Below are 21,057 nucleotides of genomic sequence, written 5' to 3' on the forward strand. Positions count from 1 at the left end.
AATTTCCAATAAAAATACATTTTATTCATTTGTGATGAACATATAAAGGCAATAAATGGGATTTTTTATACCTGCCTGGAGTTCAGCTTTATACTGAGCCAGGCATCAGCTGTTTAGTGTTCCTAATATCCAAGCTTCACAACACGTTATGACAAACACTCAACTGAATCCATATCCTTCATCTACGGGGTTGGGGGCGTCCACTAAAATCTCATATTTAATTGCACAGTCCATAATTCAGCAGTCAATGACATGACAAGTGCCTGGATGGAAATCATCTCTCAATGGGATTTTTGATGAGCCGTCCCCAGGGAAGTCACAAGGACATCTGTGACAGAGACTATGAGCTGATACACAGCTGGGGTCAGTAAATAAATAGAGCAAGACATATCCATGGCTGTACAACCCAATCAGCAATGCAGTTAAGATTTACAGAATTACCTGAGCAGTTTATTTAATCTGTGGAGAGAGGGTCTTAGTTCACAGGCTAACAGATAAAATGGCTTAAAGAAAATAACTTTTTTATATATTAGAAAAAGACATACTTGCTTGTTTAATTACTTTTATGTAGTTCAAGGGGTTGTAAAGTTAATTTATTTTTCTAAAATAGAAAAGATGGTATACTTACTTGCTCTGTGCACAGAGCAGCTTCAACCCTCCTCTTCTGTGGTCCCCTGCCCATGCCCTAGGCTCCTCCTCTTCTGCGTGTGCAACAATAGGAAGCTGCATGTGACATGCATGTTCTGCTGACCTACTTTATCGATGCATTTTTCAGCCTTATACACGTTACCAATCGGCATAAAAATCGCACCTGCAAGAGTTTCTGCCAATCACTGGCTATGTCATGCCCCTCCAGCCTGTGTGTGTATGTGCTGGAAATAACAGGGAGGTGAAGCTTCCACCAGTCAACATGTAATATCCCACCCCCATAGTATTGAGCAATAGGAGGACATGGAGGAGGATGGAGGAAGGGGAGTGTCATCACCATTGTGTATGTGCCCACATGTGTGACGCTATAGTCACTTGGGCTGCACCAGAAAAAAAAAATGAACAACTCAGAAGGAAACTGAAACTGGAGTGTGGTCAGTAGATGGGGCAATGGTTTGTCTACACAAGGGGTTGCCGAACTTTCTAAACAAAGGGCCAATTTACTATCCTTCAAATGTTTGGGTGGCCGAACTGTGGCCAGTGGGAGAAGAAAGTGTTCTGGCATCAGTGGGAGTAAACAGTGCCCCATCATTCGTATTAGGGGGAGTAATAGTGCTCCATCAGTGGTAACAATGGGAGGAATAGTTCCCCATCATTGATGTGAATGGTAGGAATAGCATCCCATCATTGGTGTTAATGGGAGGAATAGTGCCCCATCGTTGGTGTCAATGGGAGGAATAATGCCCCATCGTTGGTGTCAATGGGAGAAATAGTGCCCCATCATTGGTTTCATGGGAGGAATAGTTCCCCATCATTGGTGTTAGTGGGAGGAATAGTGCCCTATCATGGGTGTCAATTGAATGAATAGTGCCCCATCATTGGTATCAATAGGAGGAATAGTGCCCCATGATTGGTATCAATAGGAAGAACAGTGTCTTTTTGTCGGTGTCAGTGGGGGGAACTATTTCTCACTGTTGCTGAAAGTGGGGGGAATAATGCCCCAAGGGTCACATAAAAGCAAGTAAAGGGCCACATCCGGGCCCCGGGCCACAGTTTGGAGACCACTGGTCTACACAATCTCAGGCTGCAGCAGGGACAAAGGCAAAGGAGGAGGGACAGTGAATAGCAGGATCAACAAGGTTTTTTGCAATCTACAGAAAATTAATACTCTAGTAGCAAAGTGAGTATGAATACAATGGGTTAATTTACTAAACACTTAAAGTGTCATTAAACCCAAATCTTAGTAAGCTCTCAATACATCCTGTAATACATTGGGGTTGATTTACTGAAACTGGAGAGTGCAAAATCTGATGCAGCTCTGCATAGAAACCAATCAGCTTCCAGTTTTTTTCATCAAGCTGAAGTTAGAAACCGATTGGCTACCATGCACAACAGAACCAGATTTTGCACTCTCCAGTTTTAGTAAATCAACCCCAATGTAATAAAGGATGTATTGAGAGCTTATAATGATTTGGGTTTAATGACACTTTAAGTGGAAATGTATTACTTACAAGTTCTATTATTATGGATGTGTTAATCAAATCATAGGACAATGAGATGATTATTTCCATCATTATAGATGTATGTCTAATTATAGGACAGTGAGGTCTAATAAATCAAAAATGGAAAGTTCTGTAAGTGGCAAGAAAATTGTATCATTGTACCAGTCTGGCCTTTGATCTTGGTGAGAAAACAGACTGATCCCCTTCCATTACTGCCGGAAGTTCTAGAAACCAGTCACAGAACAGCTTTAAAATATGTATCCAAAAACATTTTTGGGGTGAATATGTGTAGCTTTTTCTTAGCCTACTTTTGTTCTCAGAGGCCCTAACTTCACAAATCCAAAGCTCCTTCTACATTTCTTCTTTTTATATTATGGAGCAGAGGAAGTGAGACTCATTTTAGTGGTTATGTAGTAGGACTGAGCCAAGAACTCTGATGGGACGTACTGCAGTAGAAGTCATCAAAACATAGAAGAAAATAGAAGGTTATTCAACCCATTATTATCATCCATTAACCTATTAGGAGACAAAAGTGTTGGGTAGATTTAGTAAGTTTTACCTGGGTAATTGAGACTGAAGATACTGTATGATGAGAAAAAAAACATAAACAGAGGTATAGAAATGTCTAATACACATTATGCAAATTGGACGAAAAATACCGCTTTCAGAGCAATTGTCCAATAATCTGATCACTAGTACACAGGTTTTGAGAGCCGATCATGACAGTTCATGCAAAATTATCTGAAGGAACAAGCACCAACATTTTTCTTGTAAGATAACAGAGCAAACTTTTTCGTGTAATCAGTGCAGTATGCATCCATAAAAAATCGAGTGACCAGCTGTGCATGCTCCGAAATACAATACAATACATGACATCATCGCGGGAGTTGTATTCTGTCTTATGGGAATTTTCGTAACTCTAGTATCCAATTCATTTTTCATATGAGACTAGCATGAAAAAAAAATGGATGATCATTCGTCCAATTTTCTCATTGTGTGTACGAGGCTAAACTGCATAGCAATAGATTCAAAGATATAGACAGTTCAAGTTATAAGAAAAGATTGACCCTTCCTGCAAATTGACCATGACCCTGCCCTTTCCCTTTTCCCAAGCCTCCCTGTTTTAATGAGGTGGGTGGCCTAAATGATCAATACAGAGGCTTTTGAGGAGGGAATGGGTTGGGCTATGGTCAGATTTTATAGGAACAGCCAAAATTTCCTATTTGAATCTACTGGTCATTTTCACATGTGGTTATTACTAAAGGTCTCCTCTGTTTTTCCTTTTTATCACTAATCCAAAAGGCCCACGTTTATTATTATTATTGTTATCATTTTTATTATACAAGATTTACATAGCATCAACAGTTTGCACAGTGCTTTCCAAAATGGTGGCACACAGTACAGTTACAATACAATTCAATGCAAGAGGAATCAGAAAGCCCTGCTCATTAGAGCTTACAATATAAAAGGAAGGGTCAAGTGATACAAAAGGTAATAGCTATGGGGGGTGACCTGATGGAGAAAGTTGTGATAAATAATAAATACTAACATATAATCTATCAATAATATTTAATAATTAGTGTTTAATATATACTTTTTATTATTTAATATTTATTTTCTTTGGGATTTGTTCACTAATCAGTGCAGGCTAGCTACAAATTTGGGGTATGCTTGATCACAGTGCAGGAGGATAAATCACTTCCACAAATAGGAGCACCACTAGGTGCTCTTAAAGGGGCAGCTACAAAAATATTGCAACGCACCTATATGGTGCAGGTATACATAAGGTTTCACTATATTTGTATTTCACTTTTGGTAATATGGTATTACGATTCTGCACAGGCAGTAATGTAGGCTCCATATCACTTTTCTTTTCCTTTTTATTTCTATTAGGTTTTATTTGGTTCATGGTATTTGGAGAGTATAAGCGCCGACTTATAGTTTCCCTTTCAGTAAAAGTTGTAATGGGTTTACATTATTTAGTAAAGGAGAATTGTTTATGAGCTTTTAGTAAATTTGTGCTCCAAACACTTGACCGACTTCAGGAAAAAGCATAATTATTATTTGCAGTATGTGTTTCTTTTTGCTTTCTGTTAAGCTAATTAAATGTCTGAAACAAATACTGAGTTAATGTAAAAATAACACCTCAGGATCCATAAGTTGTGCCCAGCAGGGGCCTTCTTTATTAAAATGTCTGAGTGAATATCCGTCTCAGTCTGCGCCGCTGAACATCAATCAGATTTAAACTTGTATTAATCAGAGGTTATTTCCAGTGCAGGTCGGAATTGGATTCTTTGCTATGACGTAGCATAGAGTTATAATACAAAAACTGTTCTTTCTTTAAAGGTTTTAGAAATAAAGCTTGCTTTTTACAATTCTATATCTTTTGTAGGGGTGATCAGTTCATATCCATTCCTTCGTTACAGATCACATGACCAAAAAGCCTAGGCTTTTCTTTACCTTTAAAATAAGTCAAATTTTAATACATTAATTAAGACTGATTTATAAAAAAAGATCTTTGATTTTTGTGGATTAAAACACAAGGTCTTAAATTTAAATTCAGAAAAAAGCTAAATACACAGCTCAATAACACAGTCATGTGAAAAAGCGAATACATCCCATGGAAATTGTGGACTTTTCACACATATTTGAACATTTTGATATTTATTCAAAAAGTGTCTACTGGTAAATTGACTGAAGCCCCCCATGAATCCTCTAAAAAAAAAACACCATTTTATATCTTTTTTTAATGCAGTCTTCAGGACAAACTGGTTAAATCATGGGCTCTTTCTCTTCCCCCTCAGTGGAGGCAGTTGGTTGATCCTTGGTCTTGGGCTTCCAGAAGTACTATGAGTACTGTGGGTTGGATGACAATGGTTGTCGTTCAGCTTTGAAGAATGGCAACATTTAATATCCTTGCTAAACCCACAAAAAAAAATCACCATTAATTTGTTGGGTTTTTACTATTTTTGGTGAGCTTACAATTATACACTCTAAGAAAAGTAGATTATAAATGAAATACTAATGGGCAGTTTACATTGCAAGGGACTTTTTCCATAGCTTAGTAAATGAAGTGGAGGTGGGTGATGTTAAAACAGCCACTTGTAGTCACCATTGGAAGCCCAAGTGACAACACAGAAGCTCCACTGGAAGACAGGAACTGTGTTGTCACCCTTTAAAAGGGAGTGTCCAAACAAGGAGCTTTATAGTAAGATCACCATGTATTATTTTAATTAAATCTTCAGATTTAAAAATATTCAAAATTATTTTTTATTACCCTGGTGACAACACAAGAGCAACACTAGGAGATAGGGGCAGTGTTACCATTCTATAACATGCAGTGTATGAAACAAGGGCCTGCATGGTAAGATCACCAGGTTTTATTTTAATAATAGCTGCAGATTTAAAATACTGAAAATTACTTCTGAAATAGCAATAACATGTTAAAAAATTATCCACTTGTGCTCTGGAAGGTTTTACCCCCTTCATGACCAGGCCATTTTTTGCTATTCAGCACTGCACTACCTTAACTGGTAATCGTGCAGTCATGCAACACTGTGCCCGCATAAAATTTATATTATTTTTTCACACAAATAAAGCTTTCTTTTGGTGGTATTTAATCACCACTGGGTTTTTTATTTTTGTATATAAATAAAAAATACTGGAAATTAAAAAAAAAAAAACAATATTTTTTACTTTCTGCTATATCCAATCAAAAAAGTAAAATAATCAAATTTCTTCATAAATTTAAGCCAAAATGTATTCTGCTACATTTCTTTGGTAAAACAAATCCCAATAAGTGTATATTAATTGATTTGTGTGAATGTTAGAGCGTCTACAAACTATGGTATATATACTGGTATTTTTGTTTATTTTTTTATTAGTAATGGTGGTGATCATCGATTTATAGTGTGGTTTTGATAGTGCAGCAGGCAATCTGACACTAACTAACACTGGCTGGGCGGTACACTAACTAACTAATTGATACTGACATCACCAGTGACACAAATAAAGTGATCAGTGATAATACTATACACTGTCAACTGTCACTGTACTAATGACAGGATGTGAAGAGGTTACCATCTCCAGGTAATCAAGGGGTTAAGTGTGTGCCTGACAAGTGTTAATGTGTGTAATATGTGCTGCTTTTTGCTAAATATCTGTTTTTTCCTTCTCCCTGCTTTGCAGGCAGAAGAAACAAACAGACACTGTAGATGTCTCTGTACAGTGCCCTGTGTGTTTATCAACACAGGGCTCTGGGCTGTGATTGGACACAGCTGATCAGCAGGTCTCAGTCATGAATCATTGGCTGAAAGGCACAGTGGGAGGGATTCCCCAATCCACATTGAGTGTGTGGATGGGGAATTGAGTCACTTTCTTTCATTCAACCGGTGGGTATGGACAGCCAAGTGTTCCTTTACAGTCACCTTTAGCAATATAAGTGCACACTTCATGCTGTAATTTTCAAACATAAAGGCAAAATGCAAATAGACTCATGAAAGACAGTGATAAAAACGACGAAAAAATACAATTTTGATTTCAGGTAGGCCACAACTTACCTGGCATACATTCAGCTGCTGGAACAAGTACTGTTAGAAAACCACATTTCTATTTGCACTCTGTAACTACGCTGTCAGAGTTGTTTGCATCTCTCTGAGCAACACATGCACTTAGTAAATAGCTTGAGAATATGCTTAGGTTGCTTATTCTTTTTTGGAGGCCCTGCGATGCAATTGCTAACATCTATATCCTTTAATAAGTCATTCCCGATGAGGGAAATAAAGGTATAATAAAAAAAATAACACTTATTTTTTTCTTTTGCCGAAGGCTATGTTGTCCGTTTTGCCTTTTTACACTACAGCAGTTACTCAGTTTACCACAAGATCATCTATATTATAATGAGCATATGCAAATAATTGCAGCTGCACTGCATTTGTACAAAGCTTCTATTGTAACAAGAGGGCCAAGATTATCCTCGGAGACATTGTATGGCTCACAGGCTATTGTAAAGCTGCCATCCAGGAGACTGATGTCGTTTGTCCTTCATAAACTACTCAGATCACTGTGAATGTCACCTCTCTTCACACCCAGCCTCAATCTGTCTGCTGAGAAATCGTATTCCGCTCTGTGTCTGCCCAGGTCTTTTGACTTAAGCATTATTTTTTTTCTAATATATTTATGTGCACATAGCCACTGATTTTGAATGCCTTGAAAAAATGCAGCAAAATGGCAACACATAACTGCCAGTTGCCTTTGGTATCCCTTACCAGGTCCAAGACTCTCAAGATTTCTTTGTGGATAGTGCTATTTCTGGAAATATCTGATTAGTTCCACAGTAAAATTCTAGTTTTTTTAGAATGTTATATCGTTTTTTCTTTTGAATTGTTCACTTTACAAAAGGAGTAGAGAATGTTCCCTTGGCAAATTGAATGATTACTTAGTTAAAGGATCTGTTTGGATGGGTTTTGGTCTTGTGTAGATGGCATCAGTTTGATATCAGTTTAGATTGTTCTAAGATTATTTAGAATTAATTGATAGATGCATTTGACCTAAAGTTAACCACCTTCTGACTGGAATTTGACCTGCTTCAAGCAGGTTTTACATTCCCATATGGAGATGGGGATGGAAAACCCATCTAACATAAACAAAAGCCTACTGACTTAGGTCCTAAAGCTGATTTCCCAATAAAGTTTACCACAACCTCATCCTCCCACCTAATCCCCTAATTAGATATGGTCACATGACACAACAAGTCCCGAGTTCCCTGGACTGCAGAGTGGGAGGGCCTACTTCAGGTACCAACATCACTGCCTGCCATTGGCTGTCCATCAGGAAGGTTCTCAAGGGTCCTGAATACTTCAGTCATGGAATGTTAAGGGGTGGCAAGAGGACTGGTCCTAGGCTACAGCAGTGGCTCATTAGTCATCGCTTCCACAAGTGGTGCTTCAGTGGATAACGCAACACTGCATTGCTTTGGAGGATTTAAAAAGAAAACTTGGGAAATAGTTTGTATCTTGGAGGCTGGGAGTGGGCTTTAATTGATTCCCACTCCCCACCAGCACCCCCACCCCATACCCTAAGGCCTTGTTTTTACCCTTCCATGCCCCTAGATCTCTGCTGTACAGCCCACTGGGAGCACCGCAGCAACACCTCCTAGCTGGGCAGTTCCTTCTTCTGCAGATGAAGAAGTTAGTTGTGAAAAAGAGGATGTGTTTGACAGAAAAGTGTATTAATCATTATCAATCTCTTCCAATATTTCTGGTTCTGATTTGTCTAGTATCATTGGTGGATTATAATAATTGGAAGCCCAGGTGGAACAGATAAACCCAATTTCTTCAAAGGGTAGCTGTTTCCCCCCCTGGAGTTGCATTTTTAGGGCTTTGCAATAAGTTACTCATAGATCTCTTGTCATACAGCCCTTCAGGAAAATATAAAGGGGCAGCACACTGCCAGTTTGAAGGATCTTCTATTTTATAAATCAGAAAAATGGATGTTGTCTTCCATCTCTGTGAAATCCAAGTTACTTGTTTTAACCTTCACAAAAGAACTTCTTTAGTAATTTTTTTTGTGCATTCAAGTTTCTCATGTTTACTGCCTAGTAAGACTCATGTTACTGATGGCGGCTTTTGTTTTTTGTTCAAAGAGATGTCCCAGCATTGGTTTCTTCAATACAGTATGACACTCAGTAAAGATTAATTTCACACCCTTGTGATAGGGCCACCTACACTATATTGCCAAAAGTATTGGGCTATAGGGACAACACTCCAAATCATTGGATTCAGGTGTTACAATCACCTTCATGGCCACAGGTGTATAAAATCAAGTACCTAGACATGCAGGCTGCTTCTACAAACATTTGTGAAAGAATGGGTCACTCTCAGGAGCTCAGTGAATTCAAGTGTGATAGGTTACCACCTGTGCAATAAGTCCATCCATGAAATTGCTTTGCTACTAAATATTCCACAGTCAACTGGCACCTGGGAACAACAGCCACGAAATGGTAGGCCACGTAAAATGACAGAATGGGGTCAGCGCATGCTGAAGTGCACAGTGTGCAGAGGTCGCCAACTGTCTGCATAGTCAACAGCTAAAGATGTCCAAACTTTGTGTGGCCTTCAGATTAGCACAATGTAGTGAGCTTCATGGAATGGGTTTCTATGGCCGAGCAGCTGCATCCAAACCTTACATCACCAAGTGAAATGTAAAGCGCCAGATGCAGTGGCGTAAAGCATGACACCATTGGACTCTAGAGCAGTGGAGACGTGTTCTCTGGAGTGATGAATCACGCTTCTCTGTCTGGTAATCCGATGGACATGTCTGGGTTTGGTGGTTGCCAGAACGGTTCTTGCCTGACTGCATTGTGCCAAGTGTAAAGTTTTGTGGAGGGGGTATTATGGTGTGGGGTTGCTTTTCAGGGGTTGGACTTGGCCCTTAGTTCCAGTGAAGAAAACTCTTAAGGCATCAGCATACTAAGACATTTTGGACAATTTCATGCTCCCAACTTTGTGGGAACAGTTTGGGGATGGCCCCCTTCCTGTTCCAACATGACTGCATACCAGTGCACAAAGTAAGGTCCATAAAGACATAGATGAGCTAGTTTGGGATGGAGGAACTTGACTGGCCTGCACAGAGTCCTGACCTCAACCCGATAGAACACCTTTGGGATGAATTAAAGAGGAGACTGCGAGCCAGGCCTTCTCGTCCAACATCAGTGCCTGACCTCACAAATGTGCTTCTGGAAGAATGGTCAAACATTCCCATAAACACACTCCTAAACCTTGTGGACGGTCTTCCCAGAAGAGTTGAAGCTGTTATAGTTGCAAAGGGTGAGCCAACTCAATATTGAACCCTACAGACTAAGACTAGCATGCCATTAAAGTTCATGTGCGTGTAAAGGCAGGTGTTCCAATGCTTTTGCCAATATTGTGTATGTATCTCATTGTTTCAGAACATAGTTTTACCTTCTAAGGCAATGCCCTCTTTATTGGAGACACTCAAGGCTCTTCCAGGATCTCGGGAGCTAGTGCTAGAAAAAGTCTTATGTCCTAAAAAAGTTCCCATATTCTTTCTGAATTCCTTGAAGCCTTGTTTGAATGATACTTTTACACCAGTTTTTCTATTGGACATTTTTAATGAAAGATTCATTTAAAAATAATTTTTTGTTTGTTTTTTGCCTTTTTCTTCCTGCTGGTTATTTGTATTTATTTTCATCATATATACTGGAAAAGGAAATTAAGCTTTCTCTGTTCCAGTAAGAGAAATGGGGTGATTCTATGACATAATCTTTTTACACCCATCCAAAATTTGTACAGTAAAGCATAATACTAATTTGTGTTTTATACGCTAAAACATTTCATTTTGCTTTGCAGGATACAGGAATGAAAACGGGAGCTGTACACAGAAGGGTAAGTTTCATACAAACACTTTTTCCATTAACAAGTAAAAAATGAAATGTTAACATCCCAATATCATTTTCACAGACCGATAATTGTCTGCTCTTTTAAGACTATTTAAAAATAGCACATTTTGTCATAGATCTGTATATTTTATGCATTGTTAATGCTCTGTCATTTGCTGAAAGCGTTTTCTTGTTTTGCTCTAAAGATTGGCTGTGGCATCATACTACACGGGGGAGCATTTAACAATAGTGTCCTCAGTTTGCATGCATTGCCAGTGTAATAAGTACAATGTATTTGAGAGTAAATAATCAACATGTACATACCTTTCCTGTGCTTCCCTATCACCCCAATCCATTGCCAGATTGCTCAGGAATTCCTGCGGAGGTTTTGGCTTGTTGAGAGAGTTGAAACTCAATCAGATCTTAATCTAAGCACCCCAGGTCTCAGGCGTGCAGCTTGTAGCTACTATCTCCTGCAGCATAGCTGAAAGAGCAAAATCTGCTATTCTATGTAACAGACACAGCCTCTAGTTTTGGGCAGATGGTCCATGTACAAGGGAAGGAAAAAGGACATTGACTGAAAGAAAAAGTGAGATTTTAAAGAGAAAAAAAACACTTAGGTACTCTTTTCTGTAGGTTGGGTGTCTAAGAGTGGCCTGGGTCTTTCCACTGTACATGAGGCACCCAAGAGTCCCTGTGCGTTTCCATTGTGTACATGTATGGGGTACCCAAGAGTCCCTGGGTGTTTCCACTGTACATGGGGCACCCAAGAGTCCCCGGGTCTTTTCACTGAACATGGGGCACCCAAGAGTCCCCAGGTCTTTTCACTGTACATGGAGCACCCAAGAGTCCCCAGGTCGTTTCACTGTACATAGAACTCCCAAGAGTCCCTGGATCTTTTCACTCTACATGGAGCATCCTGGGTCTTTACATAGTATATGGGGCACCCAAGAGTGCCCTAAGGCTTTTCTCTGTATGTGTGTTTCCATTGTGTACATGTATGGGGCACCCAAGAGTCCCTGGGTGTTTCCGCTGTACATGGGGCACCCAAGAGTCCCTAGGTCTTTTCACTGAACATGGGGCACCCAAGAGTCCCCAGGTCTTTTCACTGTACATAGGGCACCCAAGAGTCTCCAGGTCTTTTCACTGTACATAGAACACCCAAGAGTCCCCGGGTCTTTTCACTGTACATAGGGCACCCAAGAGTCCCCGGGTCTTTTCACTGTACATGGGACACCGAAGAGTCCCTGGGTCTCTCCACTGTACATGGGGCACCCAAGAGTCCCTGGGTCTTTACATAGTATATGGGGCACCCAAGAGGGCCCTAAGGCTTTTCTCTGTATGTGAGGCACCGAAGATTGCCCTGGGTATTTTCACTGTAAACAGGGCACCCAAGAGTGCCTTGGGTCTTTTAGGAACCTAGCAACACAGTGGAAATTACAGAGCTTGGACCTACAGATTGACCACTCAGACACTAAGCATTGCAACATAGGATGCATTATGAATGTCACATGTTCCTCCATACCCAGTTGTACCAGATGTTTCTTAATGCGCTTGTGGCAGGTCAGGGTGGCCGAAAACTAAAGAACGTAAAATTCTGGCCCCCTCATTGTACCTCCTATAAAACAAACCTATTTCTCTGCCTAGTACACAATGTACAGGTTCACTTTAATAAACTTGTTGGATTAAGTCTACTTGAGAAAATGCACTACAAGATGGCATTTCATTACAGTGTTTCTGTTAAAGCAGATGAAAATGTAAATGTTATTTTGTCATCTTTTGTCATGGCTAAAATTAAACTGAAAATTGGAAAATCAAAATTCTGTTCTAGAGCGAGTCTTTGGTACATTAGTAGAAAATGAATTAATCATGATTAATGTTATTACAATGAACACTCAATGAATTCATAATGACTGGGCACCTGTTTTAAAATGTGTTCATTTTTCTATGTCTTTCAAGTTGCTAATGACATTTATGTCTTGATTCCCAAAGGAATACACACAAGCAAATATTCTGTGCATTAACATAACTTCAAAGTAAGGGGGGAGGGTAAAATGTTTGTCTGAAGCAGAACAAATGTAATAATCTGTCCATGGGGTCATTTTATCCGATGCAGAGAAAAAAAACAAATCAAAGCACATTTAATAGAATGGGTTTTGTTTTGTATAAGGCTTGCAATAAGATGCCAATCTACCTTCTAAGAGTTTGAGATAAATTTTACGTAAAGCGCAAAACATCAAAAGAATAAATATATATATATATATATATATATATATAAAATATATCGCCCAGTAAATAGTGTAAATAACAAAGCAGTTCTTGCAATACTCACCATCCTTAAAATGTCTCCAACAGACTCACTGATCTGAGCCAGTTCTTTACCTAGTTGAATGACTTCTCAGCATCATTCAACCTGCCTCTTGACTGGTGCATCATCAAACCATACTGGGCTTCCAGGAGAATGCTGCAAAGTACAGCACTGTCATTACTGTGTAAGCCCTGTTCCCTACAGCATGCCAGATCCCCCATTCCAGATCCAGAGAGAAGAAAATGAGAATCCATGAGGTCATGTTTCCAGTCATAAAACCACTGGAAATAGTGTAAGTACACACATGTTCCTTAAAAACAAACAAAAAAAAAACAAAAAAAATGTTTGGGATTCTAAGGATAAGGGGGAGTCGGAAGCATGAATTTGACCTTTAACCCAAAAGCCACAGCCAACCAATTCTGCCACCACTGTACAAAAGAAAATAACTGTTCAGGCAACAGTTGCCTGTAGCCAGGAAGGCCACATGTGAACCCTAGGGGAATTGCAACAGCAACCACTTTTTTTATTACAGATATTTATATAGTGCTGTCATTTTATAAAGTGCATTACATATGTATTATACATCCACATAAGTCCCTTCCATCGAGGAACAATCCAAGGTTCCTAATTCACATTCATACATACATATACTACGGCCAATTTAGACAAGAACTAATTAACCTACCAGCATGTCTTTGGAATGTGGGAAGAAACCCACACAGGCACAGGGAGAATACTCAAAATCCATGCTAACCACTTGGCCACTGTAATACTCTCCACTTAGGGAGAATTTTGTAAACTGACCTTGCACACTCTACAGTTTATTAAATCAAACAATGTTGTTTCCCAACATGCTTGATTATTACAGATATTATACTCTAAAAATGTAGCACACAATGCTCTGCATTTTTACAGGCCATTCATTAAAGAAGGATGTTGACAACTACTGAGGTGGACAAGTAAGGCAAGCTGAGGGCAGAAGATGATTTGCGAAGGTCAAATTTGGACCACAAAACAAAAAGGCTCCAAAAAGCAGTTATAAACAGTATTTTTATGTTTGAATAGTTTGCCTAGAGCTGCACTGAGGACAAGTGTGCTTGATTTTTGTACTGTATAACCACCCTAGCTCTCCAGCATAGGGACTTATGTGAGTAGCTCACATTTCATAAAACTCTACTATATTTGAATGCTTTACATTTCATAAATAATAAAACAAGTCCAAAACTGTGGGCAACTGTGGGCCTGCTGCTCCCATGGGGTATGCAATGCATGTCAGTGTATTTGTTTGATGTATGTGCATGATGTTTATCATATGTATTTCATGTTCTTCAGCATGTATATTTTATATTTGTAGCAATTTCCTATATAACTTCAGGCAGTGTTTGTTCTGATGATTTGATATATATCATCAATGTCTAGCAAACCACTGCGGCTTGTTGCAAGCATTGCAGGAACCCCCCGGAACAGAATATTGCTCATTATAAAACGCAATAAATACAAGTAATTTGTCATCGAGCAGGCAACTGCAGGCACATTTGGACAGGACGACAGGTCATTTAGCAAGCAGCAAAATTCCACACAAAGTCACCAAACACATAACAAATTGCTTTCTGAATACGAAAATGTTCCTGCTTTAAGGTCTAAACTTATTTGCATGTAGCAAATTATTGAAAGGGTGACCTTGTGATTTAAACATGCAGAATACACAGGAAGCAGAATTAAGATCATCTGGACCATATTATTCTGGTAACTCAAGCCCTGAAGCCAATATTTACAGTAATTAGGAGTTACTCTGCTGACGCTCAGGAATGGGTACACTTACCTAGGATGCACAATGAATGTAAATTGGGTAAGGAAGAATTGCAGACCTCATCTTTGTACATTTAAAATGCATTCCGGCATTCCAGGGTGAATCCACCCCAGACCAGTGTTACATTTTTGGCCGAGATCAGATCCTGCCATATCCATTATGAGGGGGGCTCACTAGGGTTGATTTACTAAAGGCAAATAGACTGTACATTTTGAAAGGGACATTGCACTTTGCAAGGCAATTTCCCCCAGAGCTTAGTGAATGATGGCTTCCATTATCCAATCATGTGCAAGCAAAAATGCTATTTATTTTTTTACATTTTCCTTGCACATGACTGAGTGTTCTTTGCAAAGTGAAATTTCACCTCATGCACTAAGCTCTAAGGATAATTAGCTTGTGATGAGCAGATTCCATTGCAAAGTGAACTGCCTATTTGCCTTTAGCAAATCAGCCCCATCGTCTCCGTCATATTGGAAATATGTCTATATTGCAGGGATTGCAGCAGAACAAGTTATGTTCCATGGGCCTGGTATATATTAGGGCTCATGTACACTGCAGCTGATAAACTCACGTTTAGGAGCTGTTCAGCATTTTTTTCAGCAGCCCCTGAACTCTCCCTAATGTTTTCCTATGTGTCCATGTACACATCTTTGTTTACAGTCGTTTACAGGCATTTGAGTTTACAGTCATTTTTTTGAACGCAGAAAACTTGCATTCAGCAGTCAATTTTATCAGCGTTTCAAATTCAAAACACTTGTAAACGCAGATACACATGGAAAATCGCATTTGTAGCAATTGTACATACAAATATGGACGCGAATATTCATTTTGGTAAAGACCCTCCATCTTGTATAATTTCTCACTCCAAATCAGCTCCCCCCTCCCTCTAGGTTGAGTGACATGTGGTCCTTGTGTGCTGGGTTCAAGAGTGCACAGGACACAGCTGGATAGCTTCATGGTTATAAACCCCAATTAGCCTGTGCCCAGTATGTTTGTGAGACTCTTGCTTGGAGATGATCGTAAAACTATAAACCAGTCCTTCACTGGACATGAAACACATTCCAGAATAGCCGTAAAACATACATCCCATTTAAAAACTACTTTTCATAACTTAAAATAGGGAATACATACAATCAAACAAAGCATATATTTGGATAGCTCAGTTTAATGCGAGTCGCCTGATATCTTACATCCCTAGATTACATCTACCTGAGAGCAGAAAGCGATATCTCTTTGACCGTCACACGTAGATATGTCATATCTGATATCTAGACGTTCAGCAGATGATTCTGCATATTATCCTACCAGTGGATAGGATGCTCCATGTACCTAGGAAGATTATTGACCATGGTATAAACGTGTGAGGGATTTGGTCATAGCAGAGTTCCCCGCCTAAACACCCTCCCCAAATGAGGCGATTGGTTCTCTGCTTTAAGGAAACACCCTGCTGTTGGACTAGAAAATAGGTTGTTAGGCCTGAGAGAGTTAAGTTGAAGAGATCTCCCTTTTTAACATCAGGAACCAACTTTGGGAGAAAAGGCACCCTTTTGCTCAGGACCCTTGAAGCTGCTTAAACCAGGAATTCTGCAAGTATTCCACCTCTCTAAACTTCTTTCTGTTATCTCTCTGTTGTGGTATTGCTCTCTGTATTTATATATATATATATTGGCTACATCTTTTTCTGTAAATATTTTTATTGCACCATTTTGACCTTTTTAGTAATAAATCCTATTATCTGAAAAGTGTTGAACTGTTTCTAAAGCTCTTTAATGCAAACTAAGAATCCATGTCTCTGAAGAGCGCTACTGTGTGTTTTTAAAAACTTCTGCATACATCTGCCTGCAGTGACAGTGTGTATACAGACTCTTATTCAAACATCATAGTATTACTGTTAAGATTGGTGAGTTTCCTTATTCTCTGTACAAAAAGGCGGTGGTGGCAGTGTGAAGGGTTAATTGCGTAATTAACCTGACCCAGTAACAATTGCTCTCAGGCTGCGGTACATAGATTGTGGTCCATTAGGTGGAAAATCTTTGTGCAGGGTGCAGCTGAGTGTGGTATTGTTACACACGTGACAGCACGGTTTTACATTGGCTAGTCCGTCGGTCACGAGTTGGTGAGAAGGGCTGGGGGTCTGACGCCGCATCCGTCACAGCATTTATATGCGTTTGCAACTGCAATTTTTTTTTTTACTCTTCCAGTTCCCAATGCTGTCCAGAGCCTTTTTTCATCATGAAAAATGCATGCAAAGCATTTTCAAGTTTATGGACAAAACACTGAAATAGGATGTTCTTACCAAGCTTGTCACACATTGTAATGACCAATTCACACCTCAGGCCTCTCCCACCCTTGGAAACAAAAGATATGTTAATGATCATTCACACCTCAAATTCCTCATGAAGACCTCCTGCTGGGCGGCCTTAATGACTCACTCCACCAGACACCTTTCCAGCTCTTGGAAACAAAAGAAATATTAATGATCAGCTCACACCTAACCTAATTTCAACACAAACTGCTGTCTCTGCTTCTACTCTCTGTATTTCTCAGAAACAGTCTGAAATAATAATTTACCACTTTTCAGTGCATTCTGGGCATTTGGGAGGTTCTCCTGTGCTTATCTTTAAAAACCGCTTTTAAACGCAAACACACATAAATGCGCATACATGCACATAAACGCATTACGCAAACGCGGCTAAACAGATGTTTTTTAACCTACGTTTTCCAGCAGTCAGTTTCCAGCGTTCAGAAGTGTCCCATGTACATGGGGCCTTACTGCAGGTAAAGAAGGTATGTGAATATATTTAAATGTGCCCTTATGGTACACAAGGTGTGCTTTTGCACCCTGAACTCCATGCATGACACAATTAGAATATTGGTTGCTCATAAAACCATCACAGATGCCATGTACTACACCCAGGATCTGAGTTTATTCCAAACTGGCATGACATAATTCAGTACATGCAAACCAGCCTTAAACAAACAAAAGCCCATCAACACAAGAAAGTAATTGTGATTAGCTCTTCTCTTCTAATCCTTCTATTACCATCTAAAGTTTCATTGTGTTGGTAATGAGTTTTATGTCACCTTTTGAAAGGTGGCAATTAAGTGCTGAAAATGAAAACATCTGTAAGATGGTATTTAAATTGAGCAAGGAAGACCATAATGTGTTTACTTTGGAATGCTGGTCACCTCATTACTAGAAGGTAGTGGTATTATGTATAACTCTAACATCCAATGGAGGTATAGAATAGAATGGGGGTGTAGGAGGGCATTTGCCTCCTAGGCCAGGAATTGCCATTCCTCCCTTGGTAACATCACTGTGTGCCTTGTTATGTTACTTTCCATACATTAGGAACCTCTGCACAGAGTATATGTGTGGATGTGTAAAGCGTCAGACAGATTTTTAAAAAGCTCCATATAGGTGTGTAATGATGTCTGTAATGGAACCAGAACCCGACCACTCTTGGGTATATTCCGTTATACTGCAGCTTCCCCTGTCCGAACACCATCTACGGACAACACCCTTGAAATCCCTCAGGAAAATAGACAGCACCCAGCTCTTCTTAAAACAGAAAGCCAACACTTTATTTTAACACAAAACCAAGGATATATACAGAGGGCGGGGAAACACAACCAGGAGCAGGAAACACATCATCAACTTGCCCCATCAGGGGGAAGGGCTGCAGGGAATACATTATCAGCCAGCCCCATCAGTGGGAAGAGCTACAGGGAACCACCCCAACCAACCCAAGACACAGAACAATGGGATGAAGCACATGGCAAACAAACAATGGACAGCCATGTGGCAGAGAACAAAGGAATAGCCACATGGCAGTACACAATGGGCAACCACATGGTGGAGAACAAAGGAACACACACTATACACAAGACTGGGACATTCACACCCTGTACCCCTTAACAGGCACAGGGTCACTTAAACATAATAGGGAGAACATGAGCTGATACAGAGGTCTCCCACCCCCAAAAGTCACTCCCGTCACAATGTCCCATCCAGCCACCCAGGTATGGCAATGATTCTCCTGGACCTCTTGTAGTCGAGTCCTTACTCTAAAACTAATCCGACCACATCAAAATTACCACTGCATGCCTGAACTGCAATGTTTCCTGAAAAATAAATGTGTGTAATGTTTATCAGTGGTAAAACTTTGTCATGCCAGACAGAAGAGTAATGCTTTATGAAACATTGCTGTCAGAGTGCAGTTTTGGACCACAAGCATGATACTGCTTGCTGAATTATTGACAGTAAGGGTTAGAACAAACCATCTGTCCAATGCCAGAATGTCTAGCTGGTCAGTTCAGGCCCAATAAAGCCTGTATGAAAGGTAACATCTTTTAGGAGTGGATATCACAATACCGAAATACAGCCCTGATCCTACATACCCGATGCAGAAATGTGAGCTCATCTCTTTTTCTTCACTTTGGTACTGTGCTCCAAACCCTGCTGTGCAGGATAAAAATACCTTCTGTTTCCATCCCAGGTGCAAATTCCAACAACAGCTGGGTGAAGTGGTGCATGAGTCATTCTGACCAATCCACCTCTGCTAATTATAGATTCACCTGTTCTTACGTGATGCTACCCTGTTCTGCTATGTCTGCTTAACGTTTTACTATATCAAGAGTTTCTATGACAACTGGCATTAGATAAAGTGAAATACAGGTAGTGTCAGTTCAACAAGTCACACTTGTGGGGAGATTATATCATATAAGGAAAGACTCCATACTAAACAAAAAGCAGGCCTATGCTAAAAAATGAGGGGCTAACAAAAACACTGAAAAACACTGGTCTGCCCATAAAAAGGTGATATTTTATTAAGAGGCGGCGTCCATTAGGCTGAGTCACTGGCTGGCTACATTTGTCTCTTGAGGGAACTATGTACAAGACCTCTGTACCACAGTCCTGGGTCTATTCCACATATGTCAAGCACAAAGCCCGCCACCGAATCTGGTCCATCAGGACATTTCATGTGGACCTTGTGTCTCTCCTGCAGCAGTCCCACATCTCTGCCCCCAGCTTGTCTCAGCAGTCTGCAGCAGAAAGGAGGACAGAACTTATTGACCAGATCCTGTGCTTCTCTGTGCAGCCACGGAGAGGTTCATCTCTGCCCCCTACCCCATCTCAGCAGTCCACAGCAGAGAACATGACAGAACTCTTCCTACAAATCCTTCTCTTCTCTGTGAAGCTGCATCTCATCTCTGCCTTCCCTGGTCTCAACATTCAGCAGGCTCTGGCAGCTGACTCCAGCCCTCCTCTGGTCCTCCTCCAGACTCTACACTTTCTGATTCCCAGCTCCACCCACAAGGTAAGGGAGGTACACTGTGCTGTAAGGGAAGGTGGAGGACTCATGACTTCTGATGGTGGGCAGGCTGCTGACATCTGATGTAAAGAAGGATGTGGTGCTCTGTACATCTAGTCTTACAGATAAAACCAGCCCTTTGAGGGCAACCATAATGCTAATGCACTCTGTGATGAAATTGAATTTGACACCCCTGGTCTATTCCAATCCATCTTTTGAGTTTATATGGTTCCTGCCCATATTGAGCATTGACATTCTTTCTTTTGAAATCTCTTTCTTAGTAAATATATGTAACATTCAGGAGAGACACATGCAAAGATCTCATCACTGTGTCCACAAAATTTATAAGAAGCTGTTAGGTGATCTGAGAAGCTGTTAAAGTCTTAAACCTCTAAAAATTTTATGTCAGGATGTGATATCATTATTAACCAGGAAGAAAACTCTTCAGTTTTTCTATTATGCACTTCATTTTTGTTACTGAGGCCTAAACTTTCTATGATTTGTTGATTACATTTTGATACCTACCATCCATCTGCCCAATAAAACTGCCCCAGTGGCAAGTAAAATCACCCTTAATAAAGAGGATAGGTATACAATGAGTAAACTCTGGTTAAAGTGGACTACGTAGGGGTGCCTGTTTTCCAGGTGGAACAGTTTGTATGCTGGAGAGTTGAATACACTTGAATAACATTTTTAAAACAATGAGTGGCTTCCCTTCTCTTCTGGAGTTTTGTAGATGGATTTCTGGAGTCACCAGCATCCAGTGGAAGTCATCACTCTGAGTCGGAGGATTTCTGGTGAGGAGCGCTTGTAGCGGGACACTATCCTTTGTACTACAGGGGGGTTAACTGCTGGGGGAGTTTATTCACAAAGTCAATCTGTGTTATGCCTTATTAGAGTGAAACCAAATCTGGCTAATCTGGTTAATAGTACATACAGTATATTAGCAGATCTACTGCTTAGCTATCCAATATCTGACAATAACTGAAATATCAGTTTGGAGTAGACTTACACTTTAAATGCAAAGTTTTGACCGTTTGTCTAATTTCCCTGCTGCAGAAAAAGTACTTTAAGTT

The 21,057-nt window shown here is 40.0% G+C and overlaps 1 protein-coding gene across 1 annotated transcript in view; it reads left to right on the forward strand.

The window, feature by feature from the left end:
- ADARB2 (adenosine deaminase RNA specific B2 (inactive)) overlaps window positions 1-21,057 on the forward strand; it is a 748,635-nt gene that overhangs the window by 281,381 nt on the left and 446,197 nt on the right. Inside the window, exon 2 of the mRNA XM_089668727.1 lies at window positions 10,520-10,555. Coding sequence (XP_089524853.1) covers window positions 10,520-10,555 — 36 coding nt within the window. The remainder of the gene's footprint in view (window positions 1-10,519; window positions 10,556-21,057) is intronic.

The sequence above is a fragment of the Staurois parvus genome, unplaced genomic scaffold (genome assembly GCF_062004578.1).
Source record: "Staurois parvus isolate SC_StPar_1 unplaced genomic scaffold, SC_StPar_1.0 ptg000061l, whole genome shotgun sequence".
Lineage (NCBI taxonomy): Eukaryota > Metazoa > Chordata > Amphibia > Anura > Ranidae > Staurois > Staurois parvus.